The sequence below is a fragment of the Phaseolus vulgaris genome, chromosome 9 (genome assembly GCF_051622355.1).
Source record: "Phaseolus vulgaris cultivar YP4 chromosome 9, ASM5162235v1, whole genome shotgun sequence".
NCBI classification, from domain to species: Eukaryota; Viridiplantae; Streptophyta; class Magnoliopsida; order Fabales; family Fabaceae; genus Phaseolus; species Phaseolus vulgaris.
This window is the reverse complement of record NC_143506.1, coordinates 14,372,517-14,389,105: the sequence shown is the minus strand read 5'-3', so window position 1 is coordinate 14,389,105 and position 16,589 is coordinate 14,372,517. Positions and strand designations below refer to the sequence as shown.

Below are 16,589 nucleotides of genomic sequence, written 5' to 3'. Positions count from 1 at the left end.
CTATAAAAACACAGACTATACGACAATAATGCTAAGCTATTATTCATAATGCAAATGGGATCAGAATTCAGAAAGAAGGCGTGTGACGTATGAATATAACCTTTTTCTGCTCTTTCAAGCTATTTCTTCACACCCATCAGAGTTGCTTATCTTAATTAGTCTTCACTTCGACTTAAATTCTTGCAGTCCAAAATTCCACACCAATCAATTCTCCCTGTGGATTATGTATCTACATTGGTTGGTGACCTAAGAGCAAATGATCCCTAGTGAGAGATTTGTGAACAACTAGAGATAATCAGCACTATTTGACCATCACAATTCACAATTTTTTTAGTAAATTAGGGCCTTTTAGTTCTTATAACTAGTATATACAATATGCATTATAGAACTAAGAATAAAGTAAGTAGACATTGCAGTTATATGTGTAAACAAATTAAAATGTTACTGTAAGCATTTCCACATCAATACTATTGTATTAATTAACAATTTATTGATATAAATATTATTAATATACTATATATTAATATAAACATCCCAGATTTGTATCTATATTAACAGTCTCAATTATGTCAGTAATACGAACAAAAAAGTTATAAATTAAAAAAATTGTTTACAATGAACAAACGCATCAAGGGTTTTTTTTTCTTTTAAGAGTTGCATTAATAACTCAAAAAAATATTATCCGCATATTTGGTAACACGTACGTTTGTTATTGATGAGTCCACGTTCAGCAGAAGCAATCTGCAAAAGGGTATGTGTGTTTTTTCCTCTTCTTGAAATATGAGTAGAAAAAAATAGTAAGGCTTGAGTTGGCACACACTGAGATTGAATTAATGTATAAAAGTAATTATTTTCGTATATATATATATATATGTATGTATGCCTCCATTTTGGACTTATTTAGTTTTTCCAGCTGTGAATTTGAAAAAAGAAGAAAGAAAAGTAAGAGCACGTTAAATATTGCAGATAGACTTTATTGTCATTAACTGCAGAAAAAGCTTAGCATATAACATGAATGGGTACCAAACCATGGATCCATGGATGGTAGCTGGCTAGGTGTTTGAAAATAAATTGAAGAAAAAGGCATAGTTTGAATTTATCGTTTTCTTTGCACTGCTTCCGGGCTGGGAACAAAATGCATGTGGATGTTTATAATTTCGTTTTTGTGGTAATATGAGTCCAAGAAGTGGGAAAGAGACGAAGAAGGATAGCAACATTACATAGCATGAGCAGAGCACAGTACGTTTTGCGCAGAGGAGAAGACTTGCATAATTAAGTTTTGTAGTTAAGTGAACAAAGCCCCACTCACGGGGACAATAACTTACCTATCACATTTCACAAACTTCACCATTATGGCAGGGATGGACCATTCTGCTTCCTACTTCTTACCACTAAATTATTCTCCATAAACTATGCCTAAACAACACTATTAATGGATATCCACTTCCATGCACCCTTCGTTTAACGTCTTTACACCAATGCAGTTAAGTTTACTTTAGCATCTTTTCAAAACTTGCTTGCAACTTGGACTAATCTTCATTCAAAGAGACACAACTTCATCAGTTTACAGATATATATATATTCATTCATACTGTTTCTGGAACGCTAAATATATGCACGTATGGCTTTGATGAACATCATCCAAAATAAATATGAATTATACTTTTGGTGGATGCCATCTGAAACTTTGCAAATAAATAAGATGGAGACATGTTAAATCGATAAACCCAATATAGGTCAACATGGTACATTGATAAACCCAAGGTCTCTCCACGAATTCATATATGTAACTTCTCTTTCCTTTCTTCACAACATGTTATAGTAGTATTTAATTAGAACTTGCATTTTAGCACTCTTTTCACATAAGAATTTATTGGCACTTTTGGAGTGGGATTAGTCTTCATTTAATAAACTAAAACGTCCTCCTTATAAGCATTTTTCTGTAAACTTTAATAAGCAAAGAAACAAGCATATAGTCGATCAGAGAGATTACCTTGACACTCCCAAAAAAATTAGTTTCATCTAACAATCAGTTTTGATAATATAATAATATATATTAAGATTTCATATTAAAAAATAAATGAATAGTTTTATCTTTTAGTGATATCAAATGAATGTATTTTGTATTTTAATGGTCTCGAATTATCACCACTCATAGTAAATATAGCCCCACGTTGCAAACAACCCATTCATGTGTGATGCGGTTTTATGTTTTAAAATAGGTTTAAGTGTATATTTAATCTCTTTAAATATGGTCGAGTCCGAATTTTGTTATTTTAGATTATTCATAATTTTTATTATTTTTAATCTTTATTATTTAAGTTAATGACACTTTTGTAAAAAGGATTATGTGATATTATTTTGAACTATCATGTTTAGTTTGACTGGAGAATTTGAAGCATTTTGGAATGATAAAATTAATTTAATTGAGTTCCAAATCTTGGTAAAATAATTAATTTAGTTTCACCGAATTGAGGATTTAATAAAATTGAATAATATATTGATTTTTGAATGATTGTTTTTAGTTAAAATGATCCAGACATGGGTTTTAAGCAATAGATGGTTGCAATTTAGTATTTCTAATATTGTTAAAGATGTTGAAATTGATAGAATAGTTTTTTTTATTAGGTTTAAAAATTGTTTGAATTGCTACGTAAAACCTTTTTATTATGTTGGGTGATAGTCCTGTAACCGACTCATAATGAAAACGATCGATTTTCAAATCTTATTTATAGACGACGTTATTTGGGCGTGGGTTATGGGATTTTCAATGCTGTTATTGAGATGTGTGAACGAGTTAGAGAAGGAGAGGATAATGCAGGTGGAGCATGAGGGGGTGTGTGGAAGTCATATTGAAGGGTGATCTCTAGTTGTGAAGATTTTAAGAGCAGGTTTTTTTCTGACCTATATAATAAGAGAGGATTGTCTAAAATATGTTAAGAAGTGTGATAAGTGTCAGAAGCATTCAGATGATATAAAGTTCCAGTCGAGCGTTTGTACTCTATAATCGCCTCATGGCCCTTTTTTAGATGGGGGATTGACATTTTGGGACCGTTTCCTATATCATTAAGGCAATTCAAATTTATTGTGGTGGTTGTTGAATATTTCACAAAATGGATGGAACTTGAGCCCTTAACAACCATCACAACATAAATCGTTTCCAAGTTTGTCTGGAAGTCAATAGTGTGCAGGTTTGGGGTACCTAAGGAGTTGATATCAGATAATGGAATGCAGTTTACTAGTCAGAAGATGAGACTCATGTGTGAGAAGTTGAGTATTCGACAGGTATTTTCATCAGTGGAGCACCATCAATCTAATGGGCAGGTTGAGGCGACAAACAATGTAATAATGCAGGGTTTGAAGAAAAAACTATGAGCGGCTAAAGCCAAATGGGTGGAGATGTTGCCTGGAGTTATTTGGTCGTACTACACTACGGTGCAGTCAACTACGAAAGAGATGCCTTTTGGGTTAGTCTATGGAGGCGATATTGTATTGCCCATTGAAATAGAAATGATATCTAAGAGGGTGGAGGATTTCTCAAAAGAACAATTGGAAGATACACGCGAGAAAGTTCGGTGAAGGAGACCTCGTTCTAAGGAGGTCGGGGGAGGCAAAGATGCATAACAAATTAGCAACAAGATGGAGAGGACCTTACAAAATACGTGAGGTGGTCGGGAAAGGAGCGTACAGGTTGGAGACTTTGGATGGTGGGAACATTCCATGAACATGGAATATAGCTAACCTATGGTTTTATTACAGTTAAAATGTTGGAACGTTTTAAATTTCATTTTTATTTACTTTATATATGGAGACAAACTTATAATATTTATGTCATTATCATGAATGTTGTTTTATAAAGAAGGATTTATCCATTCAAAAACCATGAAAGGGTGTTCACCCTCCATGTGTCGAGCCAGAAGGCTCGGTCCACTAAAATTCATGGAAGGGTGTTCACCTTCCATGGTGTCGAGCATGGAAGGGTGTTCACTCTCCATGGTGTCGAGTTAGAGGCTCAGTCCATTCAAAAACCATGGAATGGTGATCACCCTCCATGGTCAAAAGGCTCGGTCCACTAAAAACCATGGAAGGGTGTTCACCCTCCATGGTACCGAGCTAGAGGTTGGTCCACTGAAAATCATGGAAGGGCGTTAACAGTTTGTCAAGAGAAGATCATGAAAAGAAAGGCTTTGTTAAAAGAGTCGTATTGGTGCATTCGAAATACTAAATTTTATTGGTGCATTCGAAAGAGTCGAATAAGAACGCATGAAGTCACAAGAAACTCTGTTTTCTATTAAAAAGGGTATGGTTTGTTAAGAGAATAACGCAAAAAGAGAGTCATTGCGTACAAGTATAATAGTTAAAAGATAAATGAACACTGCATGCTGACAAATCACATAAGTCCAGTGCATACATAGATTACAAAAGTTAAGGCTACATCTACAAACTAAATATATGCTGAAAGTTTTTTTTAAAAAAAAGGATCTCAAGTTGGGTCTCACTCATCGACAATCTTTCCATCAATTACACTATTGAAAGGATTAAATACCGAGGTATCAATATCAGGTTGAACAACTTGAAATTGTTCAAGAGCACCATTGAAGTCGTCAACAAACGACTTGGAAATCTCGTCCTTCGCAGCTTCCAAGGCAGCATCTAGGGTGGATATCTTGTTCTACAACATAGTCTCAGTATCTTCCCAGGCTCGGTTGGAAGCTTGACGCTCTTCGCAGTGTCGGGCATAATCTTCGATGGTTCTTTGGAGTTTGCCCAAAGCATCGTCTCTATCCCGAGCCATTTCGGCTAACTTGCTTTCGTATTGGGAAATTTCTGAACGAGCAACTTGCAACTCTATAGACATTTGTTCAAATCTTGCTAGCTCCTTGGCCGACTTCTGAGCCTCTTCAGTATCTTTCTGCAGCCTATGGGCCATGCAGTCAAACAAGGAGACTAGCTCAGACCAAGAGGAGGGTTGGTCAGTTGGAAGGCGAGTGTTGTCTTCTTCTCTATTTTCCTTTCTAGACAACTTTGCGGCAGAAGAACCTTGGTGATGAGAGGAGGTTTCCTCCAAGTCGATAAGGTTGACCTGTAGGTGACTTTCAAAAGGAAGTTTCTTCTCGATGGGCATGGTGGTGTTTTTTTCAGAGTCAACCACAACAGGTTTGGCGCTAGACTTGGTCGAGGCACCGCAGGTGCGACGAGCCATCTCTGCTTTGGTTAAGAGCATGGTGTTGTCTGAAACAAGGAATATGGGTGAGTAGACAGAATATGATAAAAAAACAATGAAAAACGGTAGAAGAATGTACCAATGTAGACTTTTAAGTCATTAGGTCGGTACTCGAGCTTTAAAAGGATCAAAGTTTCAAAGACAACCCCTAGGTCATCAAGATTTTTGCAGTCACTTAATTCACTACTGTCAAGGTCTTCAGGAGATTGGGAAGGTTGACATGTAGGATGGGATGACCAGTACAGAGGAAATTCGTCTAAGAGGTTAGGGTTATGATCGGATTTATGAACTTTAACAAATTTTCCTTTGAAAGATTTATATGAAGATTAGAATAGAGATAAAAATGCATGACCTTTAACAATGCTAAAGGAGGCCCAAGAAGTCCGTTTTGAGGTTTTATATTCAAAAAAATAGAAAAGCATATTGGAGCTCAAAACAATGCCTAATTGCCCACATAGAATATGAAAGACTCGGACAAAAGCCCAACTGTTAGGATGAAGTTGGGTAGGGGCAACGTTCAAAGTAAGGAGGATTTCTTTTTCAAAAGGGTGAAGTGGTAGTCAGACGCCAATCTTGGTAAATAGTGTTTCATAAAAGAAACAAAAGGGAGACTCATTTATACAACTTTGCATATAGATTCTTCATGTTTACAGGGTATGAGGACGACATCCTTTTCTAAAGGGGTACGACTCAGAGAGATAACATGACGCAACTTTCAGATTCTTTTTACAGAAGTAAACACAAAAAATTCACGAAGAATGTCAAGTTTCGCCTAGGGATACATAAAGTAATAATCCATGAATGGAAGTTACGTGGAACACATACAAGACAAGTCACGATAAAGGATATGGAGCACAATAACAGATAAATCCAAGGGCGTACCTGGGAGCGGGATTGATAGGAAGAAGGAGAATGATACGAGGTGAGTGCGAAAGAGATGAATGCGAGATGGGTAGAAAGTTGCAGAAAACACAAAACTATGGGGGAAAGAAGGAGGGGCAAGCAGACAAAGCAATGCGAGGAAGAAGAGGGGGCAAGCGGGAAGATGAAGAGACGCAAGTGTGGGAAACCGTTTTTTATACAAGACGAAGATGAAGTGACACATAGTAAAGAAGTAATAAATGCAAGCTCGTTTATCTATAAAGTGCATAGAGTCAGACGATGAATGAGGCAACAATAAAGAAGCATTTATAACAGCCTTAACAGCCTACGCTTGAAGCGGGGGGGGGGGGGGGGGGGGGGGGGGGGGGGGGGGGGGGCATGTAGGGTGATAGTCCTATAACCGACTCATAATGAAGACGATCGATTTCCGAATCTTATTCCCAAACGACATTATTTGGGCGTGGGTCATGGTCATGGGATTCTAAATTAATTAGTCATCAAGATCATTTAAGGTAGAACCATGGACATAATAAGAATTCATCATTATATACCTCAGAAGGCAGAGCGAAAGATCATCTTTTACATATCGGTTGAGGGTGCACTCACTCTTAACTACCTGCGTTATGAACTTAAGGTCGCCTACCCTTTTGTCCTTTTGTCTAGAACATACTATTTTTTTTCTCAAACGATATATTTTTAGGCATACAAAATAAGATAGATGGTTTGATATTTGTCTATATAGTTTTCTTGCTCAAATAAAAATAAAATAGAAAACAACTATTATTCTTTGAATGAACTTTTCTAAAATAAAATTGTGCCGCTAAGCAATATTTTCAAATGTTAATTTATTATTTAGTTGAATTATGTAAGGTATATGATGTTATAAATTTGAATGATGTTACGTTAATTCAAATGTAGTTGAATTGTTAAAAAAGATGCCTATATGTATAAACACTTATTTTAATGTATGGATTAGGTATATTTACTTATATAACAAGTACATGTAAGTATGTTAATAGCAATATTTTAACTACCCCAACTTTTCAAATCATGTAAATTAAGGCCTCAAACATTTATTACAAGTATAAACATACATGTCAGGAAAAAGATTATCTTAAACTCATATTAACTTATTTAAAAACTTACAACATATCAAGTAGTGCTATTCTCTCATAAATATTTCAAAAAATATTATAAGTCTTCATAGTTGAATATTCTTTTATGTATAAAAATTCATGTGTTTATTTATGATTAATGAAGAATTAAGAGTTTGAATTATTTATAGTTACCTGTTACATTTTAAATATTATTATTTTGATTTTGAAATTTATCTTTTTTTTTTGTGGAAAACCTTTTATAATTCCACATCATAAGGGTAAAAATATTAGTTTATTTTATTTTAAATTTTTAGTAGATTTTCAGGTGCCTCGTTGAAATATTATTAATTTTTTTATAAACCCTTTATCATTTGAGGATATTTTATATGGATCAAGTTTATGGTGGAGTGAAACATATGGAATTTCTGATTAAATGGGATGTTATAATAAATAAACTATTTTTTTAAAAATATATTTTTATTTTTATTTTCTGTTAAAAAATAGTTGACAATGGACACTTTAGAATGATTTTACCGCTAAAAAACGCAATAAACCGACACTTTTCTAACCAGCAATAAAATGTCATTTATTGACAAAAAAAAAAGCTGTAACAAAAAAAAACAGTAAAGTTAGTTTTGTGAAGCGTTTTACAACGATTTAAACAGCTATAGATTACACTATCACAAAACGTCAAACTTCAAAAGAATCTCATCATTCATTTATGCTCATCTCAGCACGAAAATTTAAATGCTGTGTCTCTCATTTTCTTTTTAAATACTTATATATTTTCTTTTTGGAGAGAAGAGAATGAATGATTTGCACACAAATTTCTATCTTTTCAATTGAATAAATAAATTTTTATTTGTATTTAGCTATTTATTTTATCAATTTAATTATTTATTTCTATATTCTCTGACAAACACATGGTTCTTGAATAAGATTATCAGAGTGTGTATATTTAAAAATTGGAGTGAATGATATAGTACATAATGAAGTAAATTGTGGGAAAATTGGCACTTAAGAATGGTGTATGCGATGGATGTGGTGGAGCATCGTAAGTTGTGATGAGTGAACAAGTTTTCTGAGTTTTTTGTTGAAAGAGAAATGGCCATGTTTGACCGGTCAAGTTATCACCCTAAGGATTGTTTCTTCTTCCGGACCCTCCGTCATGCTTTCTATTAAAAGCCCGGCCCGCTTCTTAGACTTCAGCTTCAGGGTAGGGCCCACACAGGCTTCACCCGGCCCGACCCAGACACAGCCCGGTAGATTTTTTGTTTCCACGCGCTGAAGAAGCGCGCGTGATTAGAGACAGTGGCACTCAAAACGCAAAGACTTTATGGGTCAAACTGAAATAAAAACCTCATCATCCTCAACACTCACCCAACCCAACATCACACCATGAACACCGAAACATAACAACAACACGTTCATTCACTCACTCTATCACTTCCTCGGAACTAAAATCTCGCCTTTCTTACTAATCCTTATTGTCCAAGACAACATAATCAATGTTCCCAAACTGTAACCGCTACAACAGCTCTAAGGTTTCCACCTAAATCGTAGTCTCATCTTTCTTCCTTAATTCTAAGCTCTTAGGTGAAGTGGCTTAATACTTCACATCATATCATATAAAACACTTCAGAGACGACTTTTTTTGCATTCTTGTTCAATTGGGTCGTCGAGTCTCTTTTCAGTAAACTCTTTTTTTCCCCAAATGGATGATCTTTCGTCCAGCCTTCTATGCCAAGAAAGCGATGCGTATTTGGAAGAAGGAGGTGATGAATTAGAATACCAATTGGTTGGATCACGGCATGATTGTGGGGTTTCGGAGGATGAGTATGTGGGGATTTTGGTTGAGAGAGAGATCGTTCTTGGGTTCAGAACGGACGAAACTTTGGTGTTTGGGGACTGGATGAAGCGTGCACGCATGGAAGCAATCAATTGGATTCTCAAAGTTAGTCCAACGACCCATTTTACTTGTACTTTCGATTGAGCTTCATTAATGAAACTGCATTAGGAAACTCGATCTTGATTTTCTTTTGTTTCTTGCTTTTTAATTTTGTTGTTCATTAGACAAGAGCAACATTGGGTTTTTGCTTCGAAACGGCTTATTTGTCAGTCACATACTTCGATCGATTTCTTTCTAGACGGTCCATTGATGTATGTAAGCTAAAATGTTATGTTACTCTTCCAATTAATGACAGCATTGAATCTTTGATCGCTCTTCTTCATTGATCTTGATTATTCCTTACTTACCCTTTTTGTTGAATGCTTCATTTTTGTGCAGAGTGAAAAGTGTTGGGCAATTCAGTTGCTTTCAATTGCATGTCTCTCTCTGGCTGCAAAGATGGAGGAGTGCAATGTGCCAGCGCTATCAGAGTTCAAATTGGATGACTATTCCTTTGAGGGAAAAGTGATTCAGAAAATGGAGCTCTTGGTGCTCAGCACATTGGAGTGGAAAATGGGTATCATCACTCCCTTTGATTTTCTTTCCTGTTTCATCACAAAGTTATGCAAAGAATCCCCACCAAGTCCTACTTTTTCCAAGACCATGCAACTCATCTTTACCACAATGAAAGGTGAATATGAGCACCGGACTTTCCTTTCTATCTTTTGGCTTTTAAATGAACTTTTTGACAAAAAAATTCAATGAGTCACATTTCCATATGCATTTAGCAGATATTTGTTCTCCTGTGCAGAGGTCAATTTAATGGATCAAAAACCATCAGTTATTGCAGCGGCTGCTACATTGGTGGCAATGGATCAAAAATTGACGATGGACGCGGTGGAGTTGAAGATGAGTTCAATTCCACAACATTGGCTTCTAGAACCTGTAAGTTCTGTGTTATTTTTTAGAACTAACCCCATAACATATAAGCTAATGGATACTCTGAATTAACTTTGGCCCTTTTTGTTTTCTTCACAGAAAGATGTATTCGAGTACTACAATCTAATTCAAAGATTACATGAGGAGGATACCAAAAGAGACACGCACACGCCAATTGACGTGACTGACAGCTCTAGAGTTACTTCTTCCGCAGCAATGGCAAAGAGAAGAAGACTCACATTCAATGATGATGAAGGAAGTAGTCATGGGAAGGGACAGGGCTAGAAAAATCCATTTTTTTTCTAATTATTTAATGTAATGTGAAGCTTATGTATTGACATTCTTGATTAGTTCTAGCATTAATCTCAACCAGAGATAGATGAGTGAAAGTTAAACCCCTGTGACAAAGGTATTGATTGTTGCTGCAAGAAAAGTTGTTTAGTATTGATTTGGTGTCTTCCTCATAAACCAGCAAGGCAAAAAGATGAAAAAGGAGGAAGCAAGAATAAAATTTCAGGGTTTGGGATACATATGTTAGTTGAAGTGTTCAAATCAAATCACAAGGTAAAAAAAAAGCCAGATGCTGATCTAGAAAGCTGCAGAATTAGAAACAGCCAGTTAGGAGTTAGGCCATTACTTGTCCTCTTTTACCCTTATAATTTATTGTGATTTTTTTCCATTCTTCCTGTTATTATTATTTTTTCTTTTTTGTTTTGGTTAATCTTTTTAACCTCCATTGCCTCTTCATAGTGGATTTTGTTTTGTCATATCTCTTGCAAACTACCTTTTGATGCTTGGGATGCTTTGGTAATGTCTTGAAAAAGGCTGAAAGCGGGAAGGGAAAAACTGTGTTGGTGTGTTTGGGTGCATGGTCTATGTTGCATAATGGCCATCACAAAAGTTTTGTAAGGATGAATGTGATTGGATTTGTTTGAATGTCTGACTGCTTTTAAGGCGGGACCTACCCTTTTGCCTGCAAATTTTTACATGGCTTCGTTGTGTTCATGGGTCATGAAACCTCAGATAGTGTTTGTGGAATCAAAAGGATTTCTATGTTGATTATGCTTTGAAGCAACGAACTTTTGTACTCTGTCAGGTTTACTCTAACAACATCGTAACTTGGTGTACTCTTGTTTAGGATTGCACGACATCATTTACGGTGTAAAAGGAAAAAAAAAATCTGAAACTAAATAAATTGGTGCCTCAAACGGTTTTGTCCAGAACAAGCTCTTCTCTTACTTGGTTGAGATAAGAGAAGAATATTTGTGAATTCACCACTTTGTTTTTTGGAAAAAAATAGGATGCTTGCATGCAAAAGTTTGTTTGGTTATTTCATTTATTTGATTATTAGTGGGAAAACTGTTAAGAGCAAACTTTTTCTTAAACACTTACAGACTAATTTATATATAAAAGATATTTGGACAAACTTCTCCATAAATATTTTTATAAAAAAAATTAAAGGTATTTTTTTTTCTGCAAGTTACAATTAATTTATTATTTAGAAAAGTAAAAGTTAATAAAATTTAAATGTTTCTATAAACTAGTTACGGATAAACTGATTTGGCTTACAAAAATGTTTCTTTCCTTTTTTTTTCTTCTCTCCAAATATATATATATATATATATATATATATATATATATATATCTATACCTATATATAAAGGGGATTCCCCTCTTAACCGCTCTTAATTTTTTTCTCCATTTTATCCTTATATTAATATTTAATTTTATTATTGTATTATGGTCATTGTGTCATTTCTTAATTTTTCTACAATATTTGGTATACGTAGTAGGGCGAATTGAAAGAAAGGTGGAGGAGTGGTTATGAATTGAAAAAGATGGTTTATTTTCAAAATCAGTTACATAAAGAAAGAGAGTTTATTTTCAAATTCAGTTACATAAAGAAAGGGAGTTTATTTTCAAAATCAGAGTTTATTTTCAAGATCAATTGCATAAATAAAGGGAGTAAGGAGAGAAAAAAAAATATTAGAGAAAATAACAAAGAAGATAAGAAGGAAGTGTTGAAAAAAAAAAGAATAAGGATCAGGAAGAAAGCATTGGTCACTTTTTATCCTTGCACCCTCCAATCCCACCAATGAGTATCAGGTAGCTTCACGTGTCTCCCTTACAAGAAAATGTGATCTTTTTTTGCAATACATTAATTATTTTTTCTTTGAGTATCTAGGAAGGATCGAGGGGTGCCCTGCCTCTTCGGTCAATAAGGCCACTGGTGAGGCCTTGAAGCTTTGAATTGGTTCCTCTCATCCCGTAAGATCTTTCTCTCAAGGTTTACTTTTTCATTGCAGAGTTTTTATTTTTTTTTATTTTTTATGTCGTTGTGCTTGATAATTGCTTTGTTGGTTGCTTTGTTGCTTTGGTAGCTTTTTCTGTTTTGAATAGTGTACATACCAAAAATGGGGTTTATGGGTGGACTGGATTGGAGCTTTATGCTTTTAAGATAAAGATGTGTTGTTGTGTTGTTCTGATGTGCAGATTTTGAAACTGTTTGCATTTGGGACTAAATTTACACAACCCAGGTTTTCCCTTATCCCTTTAATTTCCCTTCCATATATGGTTTTGCCTTTTTCTTTAGTCGTTTCTTCATTTTGTTTCGTCACTTTCCGCTCATACTTTTACTTCTCCTTCAATCTTTTAAGTTTATTATACCAACTCTTCTCAACACAAAACAACGTCTGCACCTTATTCATTCCTTCCTTCTGTGACTGCAATTTTAATATTGTTTATATTGTGAGAGGTGAATTTGTTTGTTGTAACTAATTTGGTGTGTGGTCATTGTAGTTACTTGCTTTTCAATGTTTAAAAAGACCTTGCATTGAGTCGTGATGGAAGCCAAATTGACCAAATTGAGATAAAGATGTTTGGGCGAAAAAGTTGTTTGTAGAATCACAACAACATTTACAATGGAAATTGACATGCTACCAATATTACCGAGATTAGTCTTTCCATTTTATGGTGTAAAGTAGATTCACTTTTACTTTTACATATTATTATTTTGTTAAAAATTTATATATTTTAAATATTCACTCAAATAAAGAAATACATTATGCACAATAACTATATATAATCATGCCATGTTGTTGGTACTGTGGTGGAGACATGTGGTTTTTTTGTTTTTTTTTTTTTATCTTAGTACATTGCATTTATCTTACTAAATTTTTGGCTTAAGGGGAATGTAAAATACTTTGTGTGAGATAGATTTAATGATGAATGGTTCATTTGCAACTTAAAGGTAAATGGTGAACAATGATGGAGCATTAAAGTTCCAATTCTATTATCGTCAAGGACTTTATACCAATACCAATTTCCTAAGATATTTCATTTTTATTTTAAGCAATGGTAGATTTAATGATGAATGATTCATTTGCAACTTAATTCCAGTGGAAAATGAAAATTAAAATATTACTCGCTAAGAGAAATTACTTTTATTATGTCATTAAAGATATATCTTTGTAAACATTATTTTTTAATTTTTTTTTAACTGGTTAATTATGATTAGTTATTTTTTAATATTTTATATTATAAGATGAGGGACTAAATTAATGTTTTAAAGCCTAAGTTGTATAGGAGTAAACTCATGTTTTTTCTAAACCCTATTAATAACAAGAACCAACATATACTAATAATAATTAAAATAAAGACACTAATGAACTTTCTTTTTTCTCATATATACTAATGCCTAAATCAGTAAAATATAGAATAAATAAATAGGTAAAACAAAAAAAAAATTGAATAAACGCTTCATCTTAATTATTAGTGTCCATCCAATGTTTGGTGTGAAACTGAATTTTAAAATATTTAATTTAATTTAATTTTATATTTAATTAAAATAAAAACTAAATTGAATAATCAATTTTTATATTTGATTTTATTAACAGTTTTACATATTATTTAATTTGATTTGAGTTGAATTTTTTTTTTTTCAAATCAAACTGATTTATTAATAATTTTAAATTTTCAATATGATTTTTAACATAAATATTATAAAATTAGTGAAAACACAAGTATGACAATGTCTGTATCTATATTTTTATTTTTATTTTCATAAATTTATATCTATATCTATATCTATATATATAACAATTGAGGGAGCACAAACAGGCCTATTTTGACACGTGTCGCAACCTCAATTTTTTGGAAAAAAAATGAAAAAGAAATTTACCCAAACAGGAAAATTGACCAAAGTTTCACCAATTATCACATGACACCTGGACTAACCAGAGCTTGCCACGTACCAATTCTTAAAACTCACTTTTTTTTTTCTCTCTCTCTCTCATTCTGATTTCCCATTCTCTCTGAAACCCTAATCTCTCTCAAAGCCATTCTCTCATTCCTTCTCTCATTTTTCTCTTTACTGATATTCACCAATTCGGCAACTGCCTACATGCCTTATTGAAAGGCATCTTTAATTTGCACCAACGTATTTCCCTTTTTCGTGATGGCTGAACCCTTCTCTTCTCAGCTTTCTCTCCTCAACTTTCACCGATTTGGCCACTGCACACACTCTGGTCATTGCCTTACCAATAACTCAGATATCTTCCTTTAGGGTTGTTTCTTATGGCGCGATTTTTGAATTTGAAAATCACTTTTTGAGGTTATATAAGTTCTCATAAACTGGACATTCTTCTGAATAAAAGGTTAGTCTTTTATCATCCCTTTTCATTTTTGTAGTTATTTTGATGTTTTCTGGAAAAAAAATGAAAAAGAAATTTACCCAAAGAGGAAAATTGACCAAAGTTTCACCAATTATCACATGACACCTAGACTAACCAGAGCTTGCCACGTACCAATTCTTAAAACTCACTTTTTTTTTTCTCTCTCTCTCTCATTCTGATTTCCCATTCTCTCTGAAACCCTAATCTCTCTCAAAGCCATTCTCTCATTCCTTCTCTCCCTTTTCTCTTTACTGATATTCACCAATTCGGCAACTACCTACATGCCTTATTGAAAGGCATTTTTAATCTGCACCAACGTATTTCCCTTTTTCGTGATGGTTGAACCCTTCTCTTCTCAGCTTTCTCTCCTCAACTTTCACCGATTTGGCCACTGCACACACTCTGGTCATTGCCTTACCAACAACTCAGATATCTTCTTTTAGGGTTGTTTCTTATGGCGCGATTTTTGAATTTGAAAATCACTTTTTGAGGTTATATAAGTTCTCATAAACTGGACATTCTTCTGAATAAAAGGTTAGTCTTTTATCATTCCTTTTCATTTTTGTAGTTATTTTGATGTTTTTTGGAAAAAAAAATGAAAAAGAAATTTACCCAAAGAGGAAAATTGACCAAAGTTTCACCAATTATCACATGACACCTGGACTAACCAGAGCTTGCCACGTACCAATTCTTAAAACTCACTTTTTTTTCTCTCTCTCTCTCTCTCTCTCTCATTCTGATTTCCCATTCTCTCTGAAACCCTAATCTCTCTCAAAGCCATTCTCTCATTCCTTCTCTCCTTTTTCTCTTTACTGATATTCACCAATTCGGCAACTGCCTACATGCCTTATTGAAAGGCATCTTTAATTTGCACCAACGTATTTCCCTTTTTCGTGATGGCTGAACCCTTCTCTTCTCAGCTTTCTCTCCTCAACTTTCACCGATTTGGCCACTGCACACACTCTGGTCATTGCCTTACCAATAACTCAGATATCTTCCTTTAGGGTTGTTTCTTATGGCGCGATTTTTGAATTTGAAAATCACTTTTTGAGGTTATATAAGTTCTCATAAACTGGACATTCTTCTGAATAAAAGGTTAGTCTTTTATCATCCCTTTTCATTTTTGTAGTTATTTTGATGTTTTCTGGAAAAAAAATGAAAAAGAAATTTACCCAAAGAGGAAAATTGACCAAAGTTTCACCAATTATCACATGACACCTAGACTAACCAGAGCTTGCCACGTACCAATTCTTAAAACTCACTTTTTTTTTTTCTCTCTCTCTCTCATTCTGATTTCCCATTCTCTCTGAAACCCTAATCTCTCTCAAAGCCATTCTCTCATTCCTTCTCTCCCTTTTCTCTTTACTGATATTCACCAATTCGGCAACTACCTACATGCCTTATTGAAAGGCATTTTTAATCTGCACCAACGTATTTCCCTTTTTCGTGATGGTTGAACCCTTCTCTTCTCAGCTTTCTCTCCTCAACTTTCACCGATTTGGCCACTGCACACACTCTGGTCATTGCCTTACCAACAACTCAGATATCTTCTTTTAGGGTTGTTTCTTATGGCGCGATTTTTGAATTTGAAAATCACTTTTTGAGGTTATATAAGTTCTCATAAACTGGACATTCTTCTGAATAAAAGGTTAGTCTTTTATCATTCATTTTCATTTTTGTAGTTATTTTGATGTTTTCTGGGAAAAAAAAATGAAAAAGAAATTTACCAAAAGAGGAAAATTGACCAAAGTTTCACCAATTATCACATGACACCTGGACTAACCAGAGCTTGCCACGTACCAATTCTTAAAACTCACTTTTTTTTTCTCTCTCTCTCTCTCTCTCTCTCTCTCTCATTCTGATTTCCCATTCTCTCTGAAACCCTA

General features: G+C 34.1%; 1 protein-coding gene across 3 annotated transcripts; it reads left to right on the top strand.

The window, feature by feature from the left end:
- Window positions 1-8,565: 8,565 nt before the first annotated feature.
- Window positions 8,566-10,797, top strand: LOC137822531 (cyclin-D5-1). 3 transcript variants are annotated; one of them, XR_016515895.1, is made up of 5 exons: window positions 8,586-9,157; window positions 9,277-9,363; window positions 9,491-9,782; window positions 9,883-10,036; window positions 10,130-10,311. XR_016515895.1 is itself a non-coding variant. In XM_068627425.1 (5 exons), exons 1-5 carry the CDS (start codon window positions 8,918-8,920, stop codon window positions 10,313-10,315), a joined length of 939 nt encoding a protein of 312 aa, XP_068483526.1. In that variant the 5' UTR covers window positions 8,586-8,917; the 3' UTR covers window positions 10,316-10,797. The 3 variants fall into 3 exon arrangements, 2 of the variants coding, with proteins under 2 accessions (XP_068483527.1, XP_068483526.1); XM_068627425.1 differs by having other exon boundaries at window positions 9,903-10,036; window positions 10,130-10,797; XM_068627426.1 differs by lacking the exon at window positions 9,277-9,363 and having other exon boundaries at window positions 8,566-9,157; window positions 9,903-10,036; window positions 10,130-10,797.
- The last annotated feature ends 5,792 nt before the right edge of the window (window positions 10,798-16,589 follow it).